At 38.0% G+C, this 18913-nt stretch overlaps 1 protein-coding gene and 1 long non-coding RNA gene across 2 annotated transcripts; one reads left to right on the forward strand and one right to left on the reverse strand.

Annotated features, from left to right (window-relative positions):
* Window positions 1-927: 927 nt before the first annotated feature.
* LOC144525332 (nectin-3) lies at window positions 928-18608 on the reverse strand. Its single transcript, XM_078262053.1, is given in 9 exon segments — window positions 928-4288; window positions 4542-4635; window positions 4759-4864; window positions 5829-5980; window positions 9375-9468; window positions 11757-12053; window positions 12136-12477; window positions 18382-18428; window positions 18430-18608. Coding segments are annotated over 9 exon segments (1323 nt in total). The 3' UTR covers window positions 928-4276.
* On the forward strand, window positions 12012-18702 carry LOC144525336 (uncharacterized). The gene is made up of 2 exons (XR_013502679.1): window positions 12012-12099; window positions 18520-18702. It is a non-coding gene; the product is annotated as an uncharacterized LOC144525336 (long non-coding RNA).
* Window positions 18703-18913: the final 211 nt, after the last annotated feature.

Raw genomic sequence — 18913 nt, forward strand, 5'->3', positions numbered from 1 at the left:
CTGTGTGCTATTGTGTAGTTTAATAACTTGCCTTTCCAGATTAAATGTCTGTTCTTGGATTTTGTAAAATACATTTCTAAATAAATGCGATTTATAGTCCAGTGCGTCCAGTATATATATATTTTTTCCTCTTCATGACGCATTTTTTGACTGATGCGACTTATAGTCCGGAAAATACGGTATACTACTGTAAAAGACAATATTAAGGTAAGAAAGCTACGAAGAAAGGGAGAACTGAAGACCAGAAAAGGTTGAACAGCCCATTAGAGCTTAGATTCTTTTTGTAAACAATGGTAGTTGAGCTTAAAGGGGTACTCCAGTCATTTGGTATTGCACTTTCAAAAAGTTGAGTGACTCTCAAGTGACAGCTGATTAAACAAAATATTTAAAATGGAGAAAAAAATGGGCTTTGCAAATGGTTATTGAAATAAATGATTGTAGTGTCCAGTAACTCAATGCACATATGGGTGAGTATTGTATTAAGACATACATATATGAAAAAAACTAACCTTTAAAAGAGTGTGAAATGGATGTTTTTTTTTTTTTATCACCACACTATTGTACGTGTCACATCACGTTACTATCCACAAGACTCGCAAGGACAAGGATATTTTCTTGGGACTGGCCTTGTGATCACTGCTACTTCCACCCACATGTGGACAAGTAGTCATGAGGCTGTAGTCTGTTCTACTATTTTGTCAACTCAGTGGATCCTGAATACTCTGTGTACTATTCAAGCACTGTTCGACTAACCCAAACTGTGTACACACTGTATAGAAATACTTGAGGCATTTGTAATGTTTATCTAGATTTAATTCGAGAGCAAAGGAAGAGTAATTGACAAGCTAAACACTGCCCTACCACCAAAAGAGAAGATTAAAAAGTAAACAATGAATTTTTCCACAAAACACATAGCATTTGACTTCAGTCTGGGAACTACAGCTTTTATTATTATAAATTATAATTATTATTATTTTATTGTATTATTATTACAACAAAATACCAAACATTACAGCATAATAAAGCAAATATTAAAATATTGCCATAAACACTAACAAACTAAAATAAACTGTTACATTCCTAAACCTATTAGTGCACACTGTAAAACACACAACACACAATTAATGAATGATTTAAGATTTTAAAAGAAAATAAGAACACACTACAAATGTCTGGTAAGCTCACTATCTTCTAACTCCACCCCCCCAGATTTGAAGTCTTCAGACCCAACCAATGCCAAGTGACATCACTGTCCTTGCTGCTGCAACAGTGTGAATTTCCCCATTGTGGGATTAATAAAGGATTTTAAATCTTTGAATCTTGTAGTCAATTCAAAACACCAGTAAACAGACTTTGCTGTGTAAAATCGATGGAGCTCCTTTTTTAAATTATTACAATGTTGTCAAAACTGAACCCAATAAAACATTTTTAATGCACATTTAGCTGCTTTAAATACTGTACCTTTACATAAAGCATTCCATCCATAGTTTTAATGCGTTTGACATGTCTTCAGAAGTACCAGTATTTCTTACATCTTTCTTTTTTGTACTATAAAAAACTTGTAATTATGAACTTTGCTATATTAATAAATTAGCCAGCTGTTGACCCAACTGCTGCACACGCACATTTACAATTTCAATAGTAATAAACATACATTGCATTTTGAGGTTTATTCGTCAGAATAAACATTTTCTATAATAAAATAGACCACTTGTCTAGAGTGGTGATAAGGCACATTTGATTTATTGTTTTGCACCTGCAAAACCTGCTTTATCTTGCTGTCTTGTCCCCCGTGCACTTTTGACCACAGGTAGCGTGCAACAGTTTGATGAGTTTTATTAGGGGGATATAGGAAAAGGATATGGTATGTATGTATGTTGTAACTACAATATCTACGGTTGTGAGTGTAACAGTAGTAATTGAAATAAAGGACTCCTGATGTGACTCCTGAGAGAGTGAGGTAAGTTTGTTTACTGTGTTGCCATTGATTAAATATGTTGCAGGAGAATCACTAATCGGCTTATTACCCATGACCCAGAATGGAAAGGAATGAAGCACTAAAACATAAAGATTTCAGGGTAAGAGTAAAAGTACACATAATTATAATTATGTGACTAAATATGACCAAACTCATATGGAGGACTAAGACTAAATCTAAAAAAATAGAGATGGAACAGTGAATTGGTCGATCCATCCTCGAGGAGCCTCTCGCTGCAGCCTGCGGGAAGGAGGGACTTGATGTAGAATGTTGAAAGCCCCGCCTTCCTGCAGGCTGCAGTGAGATGCACTTGCCATCCTCTGATGGCCCGCATAAGGTTGGCATTTTTTGTTTTGATTGTAATGTCTCGACAGCTATTGGATGGATTGTAAGTACATTTGGCATTCAAGGCCCCCAAAGGATGAATCCTTATAACTTTTCAACAAGGGAAACTAGCAGGCCTCAAGTTTTAATTGTGCAGTGAAATATCACTATATCTGCAGAGACATTGTAGACATTCATGGTCCCCTGATGATGTAACCTACTAAGGGACTGTTCGTTATTTATTTAAGGGGCCACCGGAGGAGTTTTGGGATCTTTCAACAACATAGACTTGACCCTCCCTTCGCCAGCAATGACCCTCTAAAATAATTGGGAAAAGAGTAATGACCCTCCCCAACATTTTATTGATGGCTTCTGTACTGGTTTGCAATTGTCAAACATACAGAAGCCCATAGTTTTTTTTTTGTTTTTATAGCAATGACATATGCAACTTAACCTCTGCTTTCTCATCTTACACATCACACCCCACTGTTATGGTGTGGTGGCCATTTCAGTAGATTTACTCACTAACATTGTTGTGGAAACAGAATAAGCATGGAAACTAAATGCACACTTCCTGCATTACTGCATTACTTCAAATACTAAGTTACTCCTCTAGTAAACTAGTATTCACATGAAATAAAACAATAAAACATTGAGACCATTCAGAAAAGCACACTGAGTAATAATCAATCGCCTACCGCAGCACGGCTGTCTTGGAACGTAATAGACAGACGGTGGCGGAATAATTCAACTAAAATGTAACAGTGAACAATCAGTGTTCGACCTACAGTCTGCTGAGATGCCTCTCCAAACGAAGCACAAACACACCATAAAATGCTAAGACACGTTAAGAAAAAAGATCCGTATTTTGCCGTAATCCAATGACACGAAGAAAAAAAAAAGCGGAGCATTGTGCATACTGACACCGACTTGATAAAGGAAGAGGTTTAAGTTAAGTGCTGTTATAAATAAAATCAGTTGGGGGCTTGGCAAATAACATATGTTCTGTTGTACACACTACACTACTGATACTACACAACACTGACAGTATCTTGCATACATGTTTGGTATCAGCCATTATTATACCATATACAGACTGTGTGTCCTCTGTAGAGGTTCTCAGGAAAGATGTCAGCTCTAGTACTGTATATACTGTATATTCAGTCAGGAAATAATTCATGAAATAATTCAAGAACTAGCTAAAAAATATTAAAAGAAACAAACCATGGAAACCTTGTCAAAGACAAATCTGGTGGCAACATTCAAATAATAAAACCAAAGTAATAATTTGCACTTAGCAGACTTCTACAGCACTTTCATAGAAAAACAGTGTTTCTCCCTTTCTCCAAATGCTTTAATATATTAGAAAACCTGAGCAAATGGATAAAAGTGTTGCAGAATGTTTCTTAATTTGTCTGCGTTTTGTCAATTTGCACCTTTTCTCTTAAGTTTAAGTGTGTTGAGCCTCTTCGGCAATACAGTATTTTTTAAGGTTTTTATTGCTTTTTCTCACGTTTTCTATTCAAATTTCTCATGATAATTTCTTGGCCAGTAACCTAGACTATTGTGTGCACGCAAACATGCTTCATAGTCCTCTTCTTTTATCAACCGTTAATGCTGTTGGTGGTTAAACAGAATTACACCGTGGCTGTTAATGATAAAGCAAACGGTCACAAGCTACATCCTACATAGATAATATTGTTGGCACTGACTGTGTTAGACACAACATCCTCTTTCTTCATTCATTTGATGGTTCTAGTTTTGCTTGAAAACTCTATCTACAGTTTTCAATCTTCATTTACCATTTTGTTGCTTCTGTTGTACAGCATTTTATAGTATTATTGTTAATGCTATTAGCAGTAGACATTACCCTATAATGTTGACTAACCAGCTGAGTGAGGAATGACAGTCAGCCCCAGGGTGTGTATGCCAGCTGCAGTCCAACTGTCGTCCAACTTGTTGCTGCCATGCATGTCAAAGCGGTACCTGTGGCAGACAATTCTAAATGTTTTATTAAAACCAAGAACTTAATTCCAAATTAATCTAAAAAGAGTTTTAAGGTTTCTGCTGAAAGAACATTTTAGAAAGACACTAAAAAAAGATAGATAGTTGTACTTTATATTAAGTCATTCACACAAAAAATATTTTTTAAGGCACACAGATCCAACTTTGAGGATCAGAATAAACTAAAAAAAGATCCACAATGCACTGTAACAAAACAAATCTAAATGTGTCCTACCTCTGCTGCTTCCTCTTCTACTCTTTGAAGCTCTTCAGGTGAGTTGGAAGTTGTTGGGACCCTTGTCCTCTCCCCACGTGTGTTCTCTCCTGTCCTGGATAATGAATCACCAATTAACATACAACAAAATATTGATATAGTATATTGATATAGTAGATGCTTTTTATACTTAGCAGTACTGTAAATTACACTTGTGCAGTACTACTGTACACAGTACCTTGTAAATCTCCCAGATATATAAAAGTACCAAAATGCTGCAGCAGCAGCAGCAACAAGGGCAATCAGCAAAAGACCAAATAAGAGCCAACCAGCAATGCCGGCATCTGTATGAAGACAGGACACAGAAAGAACACAGGGAATACAAATACACATTGCCAGTTTATAAGGTACAATCATCAGGATCATGGTGTGCTTACATATTCTAATGTATTCTTTAAATGCTTACAAATATTTGACTATCCATTTACAAGTTACATAACACACATTTTTTCATTTACTAATACAGGTAAAGACAAGCACAATACCAGGACCCTTGAACTAGCTCACCTAAATGGAATGCATGCAGTTCAATGTTATTACACCTGTGCAGCTGCATGTTTCCTGCTATGACAAGCCAAGAGGTCTGCTGTGAAAAGGACCTCTCATCATTTACTAATGAAAGCAAGTTCTGTGTTTAATGTATTTCATATTGTATGTATTTTTTCTCTGTTTCATAGCATTTCATTTTATATTACACATTACATTTAGTTGACTAACATTGCATTCAAACACCATACAAAAAAGCCCTTGCTAAATGTGATTTGACAGGATTTCCCAGCAGGTCCTGGGTATAAAGAAGCAACAGACACATAAGATGACCATGACCAGAACATTTCACGTTTAGACATGTTTTAAGCGTTGCAGTTAGTCAACCATTCTGGGTTGTGGTGGCAACAGGCCGAAGCAGGCGAGTTTTTCAGCTCTTAGGTGAATGCCAAGGCCTTCCACAACCAAATTGGATATACATTCTCTAGTGTGTCCTGGGAGAAATCCTGATAAATTACGTTCTGGGATTCAACTCCAGGCGTGGATATCCGAGCTTCTTCCATAGGTTTAACGCTTTACAAAAAATGATTTGGCTGCAATCTTTTTTTTTTTCTTCTTTTTTTTCTTTTTTTTTACATAAGAGACACAAATTACAGAGTGAAACAACTTCTAAAATAGACTCAAATGCTAAAATAGCAAAACATCCTAAAAAACACCAACATATTTGCCAAACACCCAAAGCCAAATTAAACCAGACCTCACCTGAAGCCACATGCACATAGAGGTGACTATGTTTTTTTCCATAAGGGTTACTTGCTTCACACTGGTAGAGGCCATTGAGGTCAGAGGTCATACTCTGAAACTGTAGTGTTGCACCATCTCTGACAGCAGACTGAGGCCATGACTTGCCGATTCTGAAACAGACGATCAGGGCTCAGCATGAAAATGGACAGCTAAATAAAGACAACCACAGGTCAGAAAAATGTTGTTTTTCTGACTCACCAGATAGCATTTTATATGTTGTTTGTTTATTCTGCACTATAACTGAAGTGTAAACAAGAATTTACAGTTTTCCTGGGGCTGATGTGCTGATGTATTGTTATTTAAATTATATCACATGATCTCATTGCCAGATTAAGTTTGCTTTGTTCATTTTTTTTGGACACTTTAAGAACTTTTTGTCCATGTTGGCCTAGAAGATAAGGTTCCAAGTTCACTCCTGTATAAAAGAAAGTTGACTAAGTTGGCTAACGCATCATGCTAACACACGCTAACTGCTAACGTTACCGCAGGAGCAGGCGGGCCATGGCTGTTTACTATCTCGGCAACAACCACCGTGACAGACATATGACAGAAACCGCAAGTTTGGCTTCCTCATAAGGAAACTTTGTTGTTAACTTTGCCAAAACAACCGTGTAGCCTAATTAACGTTCCTTACAGGTTGCTCTGCAATGTATAATATATTACGTTATGGAATATTCTTGTGGCTACCATTGCCAGCTTCACGGTTATGAAATGTTGGAGAGTAAGATGATTCCCACTATGATACAAAATGTTCATCTCCATTCCTGAGACAATGAGTCCGCAGTGCACTGGCTTCAGAGAGTAAACATGGGGACAGTGGAACCAGATAATTACCCCACCTTATGCAAGCATGATGTCGATTACATGAACAGACACTGAACACACAAATATTTCTCTCAGGGGTTGGAGACAAACAGAGGACAGGACAGAGCTGAAAGAAAAGTGAATTATGGATATTATATTTACATTACAATTATGATTACAATTTCCTGGTGGCCAGAAATAGGACTAAAAATCCTTATTCTAAGTTCATTGTTTTATGAACATCATTACAATCCTGAAATGTTACAATACACATACAGTGTTAGGACTGAAAATTACGATTGAATTTAGAAATTTTTAAGCTAGTCATTTAATGATGGTATTAACACTATTAGCAGTGGTGGAATGTAACTAAGTATAATGTAGTACCTTTAGTACCTAAGTAAAGTCCCATTCACAAAAAGCTACGGGCAATTTAGTCAACATTTAACCTGCATGTCTTCGGAGTGTAGGAGGAAGCCGGAAAAATTGGAAAAAAAAAAAAAAAAAAAGGGAGAAGACGCAAACTCTAAACAGAAGAGCCCAAGCCTGCCAGCGGGTTCAAAATTATGTTAATGTGTTCTGTAATAATTCACATATTCACCAACAAATCACACACCGACTAAGCTAAATTTCTCGTTACGGTATTCAAAAACATTATTCTACTGCAGCTTTTTGTTGTTGTTTTTTAAACAGAAAACTTAAAGGATTATCAGACGTGTCAAAATGTTCATACTTTCTGTTTTTCGTTTTATGTGCATTGTTTCTATTAGCAACGTTTTCACTGTACTGTAAGTCAATAACACTTTTTTTTTTTTTTTAAATCTTTGTGAATTTTTGATATCGCTATAGTTCTTATCACACATTTTCTGCAAACACCAGCGAGTTAATGTTTAATTCTTCACCCCCTCTAAAGTCTGTTCTGAAGTATAGTAACATTTTAAAATTCACTTTCAGTGCCATTAAAACTTACAAATAGTGGTTCTCTGCAACTGCAACTATAATTTAAAATGTAATTTCAAAAGACACATTTTAAATCATTCAAATCATTTTGGCCTTTCCCCATTGTACAAAGTTTGTGAGAAGGACAACATTCCTCAAGGCAAAAGATAGACATAATATTGTTTGGTTAACGTTTCCACTGAAACTGGTTTATTCAAACTGCAGTACCTGCAACTGTCTACTATTAGGATATCTACTTTAACTTATTCAACTTTAGGTAAAACCTTATCTCCCTCCTTACTTTTTTCAATATCTGCAGATTTTGTCAGGCAGTCTCAACCTCGCTTCGATAACAACAAAACTTTAATGAACTCATGACTAGAATCCCTACCTTCAAACATTTAATTTCACAGTTGGTCTTTTTTGTCTGGCAACTCCGTCTCTGCACGTAAAGAGGCACAGATTAAGGATACTGGATGAGATTTCGGATGAGTTATGGGCGAAAGGGTTAAATAGGATCAAAGCATTTTCTATCAATACTAGATTTAAACTCATTCAATTTAAGGTCATCCATCCTCTGCACTTTACCAAGACCAAACTGAACAGAATCTTTTTCAAGAGTTTCTGGTGTGACATTTTTCGTATGCAGACATGTACAGCAGATAGCTAATCCCTGACAGTCTCTCTGTGATATTGGGATTGGAATTACTCTTGCACCAGCATTACAACAAGCCGTCATGTTTAGTATAGTCATAGCAAAAACAGTTATGCTGAGAGAGTGGAAATTTGTTTCCCCTCGTTGCTTTAAAAATGGCTAAATGACATTTCTTGTCTATACCTTCAGTACATTTGGTATACTCTGTCCAATGCCCACCCCAACTTTCTTAAGATCTGGGGTCCCCTTTATTTAACCTATTAGGGACTGTTTGTTATTTATTTAAGGGGCCACCGGAGGAGTGCACAATTCCTGCATTACTTCAAATACTAAGTTACTCCTCTAGTAAACTAGTATTCACATGAAATAAAACAATAAAATATTGAGACCATTCAGCAAGGCACTCTGGGTAATATTCAACACAGAAACTGGTTGCTATGGACTCGTCACTAGGCTTTCTCCACTTCGCCGTTTAAACAAAGTGGAATAAACGTATAAAAGTCCAAATCTACACAAAACCCGCAATCAATTAGTAAGCTGACATCAAATGTGACATTTAGGAAACCTTTATTGCAACCTTGGCACGGTAAGATGTCCAGACATAGTACAACAGTCATTTACGTTTTTTGCGTCCTGCTGCTCCCATCGTCAGCCAGGTAATATTTTTTTTTATTAAAGCAGTATATGAAATCTGATGTATTACCTACCACCATTTAGTTGTTTTGTGTTATTTAAGATATTTATAAAATATCTGATAATGCCAGAATTATTCCATTCATTTTTTTAAACAATGCAATTATCCGTTTCAGCCACCAGGGGGGCAGCTCCCCCTGCCCCATATGTCTATGCCCTGCCCCACAGCAAACTCATGGGTCAGACCCATCTGGTAGCGAAGGAGGGCAGAAACTGAGAGAGCTACATGGAGCTACATGGAAAAATATGCACCAAACAAGCCACGTTGAAACTTTGCCGTTTCGTGAATACCGAACGGTCTCTTAGGAGGGGAGGTGTCAACCTGGCAACTAATTGTATTGCATGGTACTTTGATCTGCCAGGATTTCAGTTTCAGAATAGTTAGGATTTCTATTTAAAAAAAATTACTGTACCTGCTCCAGGTAAAGTCTGCATTTGGGTTGGCTTCAGTCACACATTCAAATGAGCCTTCAGATCTTTCACGGATCTTCACTTCAGTGGGTGGGACTGCAAGAAACAAAGAGAGAAAGAGAATGAGCTGTAACTCAGGGAAATACTAATTATAGCATATCAGAATAATACTGGACAGCCATTTTTAGTGAAAGCAGTTTTACCTTGCTTTCTAAGACACAATATTTATTAAACTGACAATTAGTTTCAAGGTCATTTTAGATTTGATAACTTAAAAAAATGCTTTTTAAGTTGCATTTTAGACGTTACAGAGGTCTTATCTGTTACGTGATCTTGTTAAATAACGATGTACTCACCAATGACTTTTGCAGGGGTAGAAAGAAATACGATGCACACACATGCATACATACATGTCGAAATAGAATTAATTTACTTGTCATATCTACTTTAATTACCAGCATTACAGTATCTTACAGTTTCTTACACTCCAATGTTCACATACTTTAGATAAATAGACCTACCAATACCAACACAACAGAGTGGCATCATAAAAATGTATTATAAAACTGCCATACTTTGTTCTGTAAGTCCTTAAAAAGGAAATTCTACCTCCAAAAGTCAGCTAAATAAAAGAGAAAACATGAATACATACAAAAATACAGTCGCAATGTAAAGTAGGAACAAAATAAAATAAATACGCCTATGGTCTATTTCTAATGAAACTTCTCAAGTATCAAACAAAAATCACTAACTCAAGCAAAAAAATAGTCACCTCAGAGGTTATTGACCTGCTTGTAGATCGTAATCCCACCATGCTAGCAACTCTGTCCCCCCCATTCTGTCTTTGTAGCCTTCACACAGACGGCGAGGCGCAACAGTCTGTGTTAAAGCTACTGATTTCTTAACTGCTGCAACAGGAATGACTAGTTTGGGTGCATCTACATTTTTTTATTGAAATGTATATCCAAGGTCCATTCATAGAAAAAAAAAAAAATCTAAAGCCTGTATTTCTCAAATTAACAAAATAGCTACAATTCACAAGTCCCATAAACATTACAGCTGGCAAAAGCTGGAGTCTTCATGTTTACACTGAACTAGCTGAATTTGAAAGATTGCTGTAGGCTCACTTTACAGAGGCTGCTGTTTCTCAGCACTACGACAGAGTCAGTAAATCAAGGTAAAGCTGATTCATCACACAGCCAGGTTTTAATAACTGACAATAGACAGTTGAAACTGTATCTGGGATTCTTTCATGGCAGGGCCTGATTACAGTGTTACAGGCTCAGCTTTGTGAAAGGAGGGTTGGGTGGAACAACTGAGAAGTGTTCGTTTGTTACTGTCATAAATAGCAGGGGAAATTCCTTGGGCTAGCAAAACTGCTTTGCTAGCCCAATCGTATTGTAGCTAAGACATCTGTTGAATTTTTTTTTATTCATTAGCATGATTGCCTTACTGCTTAGTTCAAAAACATCCAAAACACCGTACGAAAACATAGCTGACCAGACGCAAGCTTTTATTTTGAAAAGCCGAAACTCGGGCCGCAGACAGCACCAGCTGCCAGCCGGGAGGGCATGAGACGGGAGGTATATCCTTTCGGTCCCGGTGATTATTTGCAAGTTATTTGTAAAATGTGCAAACGATAGCCTTTTCAAGGCATTTGAGAAGGAAGAAGTGGTAACATGCAAGCTCCCAAATTTACGCTCATCTGAGAAATGGAAATGGAGATAATGTTCAGCTTCGGTCCATGAGCTTTTCTCCAATGACTGACTTCTTCTGAAAAAGAAACGACCAAACAACTGTACCGAGACCTGCTTGACGAGGTGGTCTCGGTACGTTTTCAATCAGTCCTGTTAAAGTAATCCCCAGCATCGCTTTAAGCACCTTCAACCAGAACGCCTGAGAAAACCTGTCATCAAACAAACAGTCTCTTTCAAAACCATCGTTTCCAAATAATAAAATCAATTAAATGAACAAGAATGATCAACTACATAGTTTGTAGTTTTATTTATTTATAAAAGACTTTTAAGAAATTAATTTACATTTCTGTAAATGTACCAGTGTTAGCCAGCCAGCTAATTTTCAACTGTAGTCCTGAAGCAAGATGTTTGGAGACCAGAGCAACACGAAACAGAAAGACATTCGTAAAGGATAAATGTACAGAGAGAAGTCAATAAGACACCATAAAGACAGCTAGAGCAACAAAGAAGCCATGCAGAGCGACAGGAAGCAGCAAGCCATTAGACAGACCAGAGCCTTCTTGCACCATGCAACCATGCACAGTAGTAACAAGCAGTAATAACAAATGAAATTAACTACATCACTCATGATGGAGATTTTAATAATTAACATAAGTAAGTGATGTAGGAAAGTATTTGTATACTCACAGTAGACCTGTATGTTGAAGGACAGGGTTTCTGACATGGCTGCACTGTTGACGACACACTGGACCAAATGACTGTTGATTTCTTTGGTAGGTACTCCAAACAGCGAGCTGGTTGTGGTAGTCGTACCGTTGGCATGCTGGGTGAAGTTGGTGGTTTCCCTCACTGTTTCTGCCAGACTACCCGTGAGCCACCTCACCTCTGCAGGAGGCTTGGAACCAGCAGCTATGCAAGTGACGAGGGAAACCTCTTCATTTCCCAAAGTAGGACGGTTATACTCCAGGCTTGAGACCGGGGGCACTAGGAAAGTTACAGTACATATAAAAGTCAACATGCAAGCATGGAGGTAAGAACATTTTTTTTAAATAAATAAACATTATACCAAGCAAGTTCAGATGTATGTCTGTTTTGTGATTTCCGCTGGGGAACAAAGTGAAGATACATATGTAGGTGCCTTCATCCATCAATGTGACATTGGATAACTGCAGAGATGCAATGTTTTCTTTAAAGCTCCCAATAAATTTAAATCGATCATCACGTCCGTTGACAAACTGTGGTCCATCTACCTCCAAGACGGTAAAGAAATTAACATTCACAAGTTTTCCTCTGGTAATCTTCTGCCATGAAATCTGGGATAGGGACTCCGTGGTGTTGATGAGTTTGCAGGGTAAGATAGCGATCCCTCCTTGCACAACGGTTACGTTTCCTCCAATCACCTGGAAAGCTGTAAGGTACATAAAATCTCATCAGAGAATCAGAGCCTAAGTCAGACGGTTCAAAACACAAGTAAAAACACACATGGATGGAAACATTCACACAGGACCTGAGCAAAGTTCAGGGAAATTGTGGGGAAACTGAGGATTTTTCTGAATGATGGTGTGAAAACCTAGCTGGCTTGAGTGTCGCAGCGACTGAAAAGTGGCTGATGGTATGCCACTAATGGTACAGCACCATAAGCCATTCTCCTAGTGCCTTATGTCGCTTACATCTGCCCACTTCCCCTTTTCATTTGCTAATTTTAAGTAACTATGAGTGTATTTGTTTTAAGAAGAATTTGCTTTTATATATTGTAATAAACCATTTCTACCTAAATTTGATTATCCTAATTTGATTCACCTTCATTTCTAACCATCCTCCTTTCAGGCACTTAATTATCAATAAATAAGTAGGCCTATTTCTTTTTGGAATCACGTCTCTGTCTTGCTTCAGTCAATAAACCTGTGCAGCCTTTGTATAACAGGGCAATAGCCTGTAAATACTGTATTGGTCCGAATCTAAAACTACCCTGATTAGAAGACAACCCAAAAATACTTTTTGAAGACCAAATCTTGTTTTTATAAAGAAAATAATGTAACGTGAGGGTTCGGTATGTGGTGGTGGATCACTCTTTATGAGAATAAACAACAGGATGGAGACGGATGACTTTCTCAAGCGGTACTTTACTGAACACCACTCACAACAACAACACTTCCTTGTTCAGACCTTCCACGTGACTGAACTAACCAAACAGAAGAGAATTTAGACTGAGGTAAACGTGAGGGAATCAGAGAGAGTCAACAGAATATCCTGACTGTGTTAAATATGTAAACATGTAAATATGTAACTAATAATTGTGTAACATAAATATTTAAATGATTAACTGACTAAACATTGTAAATACATTTCTAGTGAATTAACTCAAATATAAATGATATTAAATTCTGAGCCTTACACCTTTCAAATATGAATTAACTCCACTTCTAAACCTTACAATAATTTTATTTGAAAATGATTCTTATACTCCACACGTAAAATACAACTAGTACTGCAGTTACCAAATGTAAAGTTACTTTGTGAGTCGAAATAAGTGCGTTAGTGCAGCGGTCAACAGAAAGTGTTTGCTCCCAGGCTCACCCCCCTCTCTGTCAAAGCCCAAAAAACCCAGGTGAACAGGTGAAGCAAACAAATATAATGTTATCACTTCCGCTCAAGCCGCGATGAACACGCCCACCACCTACAATATAAGTGCATAAGAGATGAAATTCGCCCATGGTGGCGTTATCATATTCTGGTGGCGATCTCTAGAGCCACCCACACTTGCCACATGTACAGCGTTTTGGCATCTTATAATCCTTTAAACGTACGCATGTGTCTAACAAGCCGAGTCGAGGTTTGTTTTGTGCAGACTTTTCAAACTTAATTTAAATTGGGTAAACATCCAGACTCAGTATTTTTGGGGAATTATTTGCATACAGGTGTAGACTGGAGAACAAAAACAGGTCGGAGAAGTTGAGTAAGGTCTTTAATCCGATAATCTTATTTTTATGTGTAGGCCTACTTTATATATAAACTTTAACAGCTTATTTTGAAAACCAGAAGTTGTCCCATGTGTATCTTGCCGCTAACTAAAGACCGTTGATCTGCACCGTTTAATACATACCAAAAATACTAGTATGAGTGCGCTACAATTTCAGCGTCGGCTGATTTGACCACGGAGATCTGAGTGTCGGCTGGCTTGACCGCAGTGTATTTCCAGGGGAAAAAAACGTTTTACAGGTGCTGGTCATATAATTAGAATATCATGAAAAAGTTGATTTATTTCAGTAATTCCATTCAAAAAGTGAAACTTGTATAATGTATACATTCATTCCACACAGACTGATACTGTGCCTCTCCTCTCTTCCTCCAGACTCTGGGACCTTGATTTCCAAACGAAAGGTTCTCTGATGAAATACTTTCAACAGAGAACATAACTTTGGACCACTCAGCAGCAGTCCAGTCCTTTTTGTCTTTAGCCCAGGCGAGACGCTTCTGACGCTGGGTCTTGTTCAAGGAATGAATGTATACATTGTACAAGTTTCACTTTTTGAATGGAATTACTGAAATAAATCAACTTTTTCATGATATATATTGATAATTATATGACCAGCACCTGTATACCTTCATTCCACACAGACTGATAAATTTCAAGAGTTTATTTCTTTTACTTTTGATGATTAGAACTGACAACTAATGAAAACCCCAAATTCAGTATCTCAGAAAATTAGAATATTGTGACAAGGTTCAATATTGAAGACACCTGGTGCCACACTCTAATCAGCTAATTAACTCAAAACACCTGCAAAGGCCTTTAAATGGTCCCTCAGTCTAGTTCTGTAGGCTACACAACCATGGGGAAGACTGCTGACTGGACAGCTGTCCAAAAGATGACCATTGACACCTTGCACAAGGAGGGCAAGACACAAAAGGTCATTGCTAAAGAGGATGGCTGTTCACAGAGCTCTGTGTCCAAGCACATTAATAGAGAGTCGCAGGGAAGGAAAAGATGTGGTAGAAAAAAGTGTACAAGCAATAGGGATAACCGCACCCTGAAGAGGATTGTGAAACAAAACCCATTCAAAAATGTGGGGGAGACTCACAAAGAGTGGACTGCAGCTGGAGTTAGTGCTTCAAGAACCTAGCAGCACAGACGTACAGTGGTGTGAAAAAGTGTTTGCCCCCTTCCTCATTTCCTGTTCCTTTGCATGTTTGTCACACTTAAGTGTTTCGGAACATCAAACCAATTTAAACAAAAGTCAAGGACAACACAAGTAAACACAAAATGCAATTTGTAAATGAAGGTGTTTATTATTAAAGGAGAAAAAAAATCCAAACCATCATGGCCCTGTGTGAAAAAAGTGATTGCCCCCCCCCCTTGTTAAAACATACTATAACTGTGGTTGTCCACACCTGAGTTCAATTTCTCTAGCCACACCCAGGCCTGATTATTGCCACACCTGTTCACAATCAAGGCATCACTTAAATAGGAGCTGCTTGACACAGTAAGGTCCACCAGAAGATCCTTAAAAGCTACACATCATGCCGAGACCCAAAGAAATTCAGGAACAATTGAGAAAGAAAGTAATTGAGATCTATCAGTCTGGAAAGGGTTATAAAGCCATTTCCAAAGCTTTGGGAATCAGCGAACCACAGTGAGAGCCATTATCCACAAATGGCGAAGACATGGAACAGTGGTGAACCTTCCCAGGAGTGGCCGGCCGCCCAAAATTACCCCAAGAGCGCAGCGGCGACTCATCAAGAGGTCACAAAGACCCCACAACAACGTCCAAAGAACTGCAGGCCTCACTTGCCTCAGTTAAGGTCAGCGTTCATGCCTCCACCATCAGGAAAAGACTGGGCAAAAATGGCCTGCATGGCAGAGTTCCAAGGAGAAAACCACTGCTGAGCAAAAAGAACATCAAAGCTTGTCTCAATTTCTCCAGAACACATCTTGATGATCCCCAAGACTTTTGGGACAACATTCTGTGGACCGATGAGACAAAAGTGGAACTCTTTGGAAGGTGTGTGTCCAAGTATATCTGGCGTAGAAGGAACACTGCATTTCATAAAAAAGAACATTATACCAACTGTAAAATATGGTGGTGGTAGTGTGATGGTCTGGGGCTGTTTTGCTGCTTCAGGACCTGGAAGACTTGCCGTGATAAAAGGAACTATGAATTCTGCTGTCTACCAAGAGATCCTGAAGGAGAATGTCCGACCATCTGTTCGTGTACTCAAGCTGAAAGCGAACTTGGGTTCTGCAGCAGGACAATGATCCTAAACACACCAGCAAGTCCACCACCGAATGGCTGAAGAAAAACTAAATGAAGACTTTGGAGTGGCCTAGCCAAAGTCCTGACCTGAATCCCTATTGAGATGTTGTGGTATGACCTTAAAAAAGGCCGTTCATGCTCGAAAACCCTCTAATGTAACTGAATTAGGACAATTCTGCAAAGATGAGTGGGCCAAAATTCCTCCAGGGACGCTGTAAAAGCCTCATTGCACGTTATCGCAAAGCGCTTGGTTGCAGTTGTTGCTGCTAAGGGTGGCCCAACCAGTTATTAGGTTTGAGGGGCAATCACTTTTTCACACAGGGCCATGATGGTTTGGATTTTTTTCACCTTTAATAATTAACACCTTCATTTACAAATTGCATTTTGTGTTTACTTGTGTTGTCCTTGACTATTGTTTAAATTGGTTTGATGTTCAGAAACACTTAAGTGTGACAAACATGCAAAGGAACAGGAAATGAGGAAGGGGGCAAACACTTTTTCACACCACTGTATGCAAGACATGGGTTTCAGCTGTCTCATTCCTTGTGTCAAGCCACTCCTGAACAAGACACAGCGTCAGAAGCGTCTCGCCTGGGCTAAATACAAAAAGAACTGGACTGCTGCTGAGTGGTCCAAAGTTACTTTCTCTGATGAAAGTAAATATTGCATTTCCTTTGGAAGGTCAATGTCCCAGAGTCTGGCGGAAGAGAGGAGAGGCACAGAATCCACGTTGCTTGAAGTCCAATGTAAAGTTTCCACAGTCCGTGATGGTTTGGGGTGCCATGTCATCTGCTGGTGTTGGTCCACTGTGTTTTCTGAGGTCCAGGGTCAACACAGCCATCTACCAGGAAGTTTTAGAGGTCTTTTTTTTTTTTTTTTGGTATTGGTCTTAATATTCTAATTTTCTGAGATACTGAATTTGGGGTTTTCATTAGTTGTCAGTTATCAAAATTAAAAACACTTGAAATATATCAGTTTGTGTGGAATGACTGTATACATTATACAAGCTTCACTTTGAGTGGAATTACTGAAATCAACTTTTTCATGATATTCTAATTATGACCAGCACCTGTATATTCGGACCAATATTACAAATATTAGTCTGTGGGTGATAGTCAAGGTAGAAGTAAAGCATATCTTGGGGTGAAAATCAGGTACGTGGCGATTACTTTTCTAGAGCCACGTGTTTTGGCATCTTATCCTTTAAACGTACGCATGTCTAACAAGCCAAGTCGAGGTTTGTTTTGTGCAGCTACTTTTCAAACTTAACTTAAATTGGGTAAACATCCAGACTCAGTATTTTTGGGAATTATTTGCGTACAGGTGTAGACTGGAGAACAAAAACAGGTCGGAGAAGTTGAGTATGCAAGGTCTTTGTTTGAACCCGTGTCTTTGAAGAGCATTACATGACTTCAGTTTGCTAAATTTAACCCTTATGTTATTTTCCCGTCGACCATGCAACTTTGTTGTTTTTCTGGGTCAAACTGTTTTTTGAACTTTTTTTTTTGTGACTTTTTTTTTTTTTTTTCAACGTTCTTTTTTTAAAATGCTATAAAACTGAATAAAACACCCAAATTCAATGAGGGTAGTGAACTGATCATTTATTTTACTTCTGAAGTGTGTTGGTTGTCTGGAACCATCTGTGCTTGTCGTTACACTCTCAAAACTGCTCCAAACCTCTGTGCTTGTCGTTACAAACACACTCCAAACTGCTCCTAACCTTTACATCTCATGATTACTTGGTTTAATAAATTACTTTTTGCATTTAGTTATTGTCAAATAGAAGGGTTCTCTTTGTATATCACTGTTTTGAACATAATCAAACCTTTTAGTAGGCTGTGTCTGCAATAAAATGTCATTAATTTCCTATAAGCAAATTAGAGGCTTATAATAATGCATTTTTGTCTTCACGTCTCTGAATTGTATTTTCTTGTATTGTGATTTTAATAAAACAAATTCTGTTTGTGTAGCCCTCAACCGAGGAAATGGAAAACGAGCTTTCACAGACGGCTAAATATAGTCGTTTTAACAAAGAGAGAGAGAAGGCGTTTTCCTACCTTCTATAACTGTGCTCAGAATCAACGTAAATGCCAATAAAGGTATAGTGTTGCTTCTGGAGAAACACGATGTCCATTGTTGCACAAAGAAGCATCCATCCATTCCATTGATTGACTTTTCCTCTGTTATACATCCAGGCTTTGGTATTGCTGCTGCTGATGATGATGATGATGAAGATGATGACGATGATGCTCTTCTTCTTCTTTTGGAGCATTACCGCCACCATCTGGACTGGAGTGTGGATCAAGAGGTCACCCTACACTCCTTTTTAATAACCCAGTTATCTTAAAAAAATAAAATAAAATGTAAATTTAATGTCATCTGGTTTTCACCAAGTTGTGAAATCAATCTTTGTCTGTCTTGATGGTATTTAGGACAATACATAATTACATGCTCTATGGTCTCTTGACTATTGCAATATTCACACATTCCATCAACATGCTTTTTCATTATAAATAATGTTCCATTTAATCCTGTATGTCTAGCCTCATTCTGGACACCACCTCTTCTTCTGCTTCTTCTACTTCTGTA

This window comes from Sander vitreus, chromosome 11 (assembly GCF_031162955.1).
Source record: "Sander vitreus isolate 19-12246 chromosome 11, sanVit1, whole genome shotgun sequence".
NCBI lineage: Eukaryota > Metazoa > Chordata > Actinopteri > Perciformes > Percidae > Sander > Sander vitreus.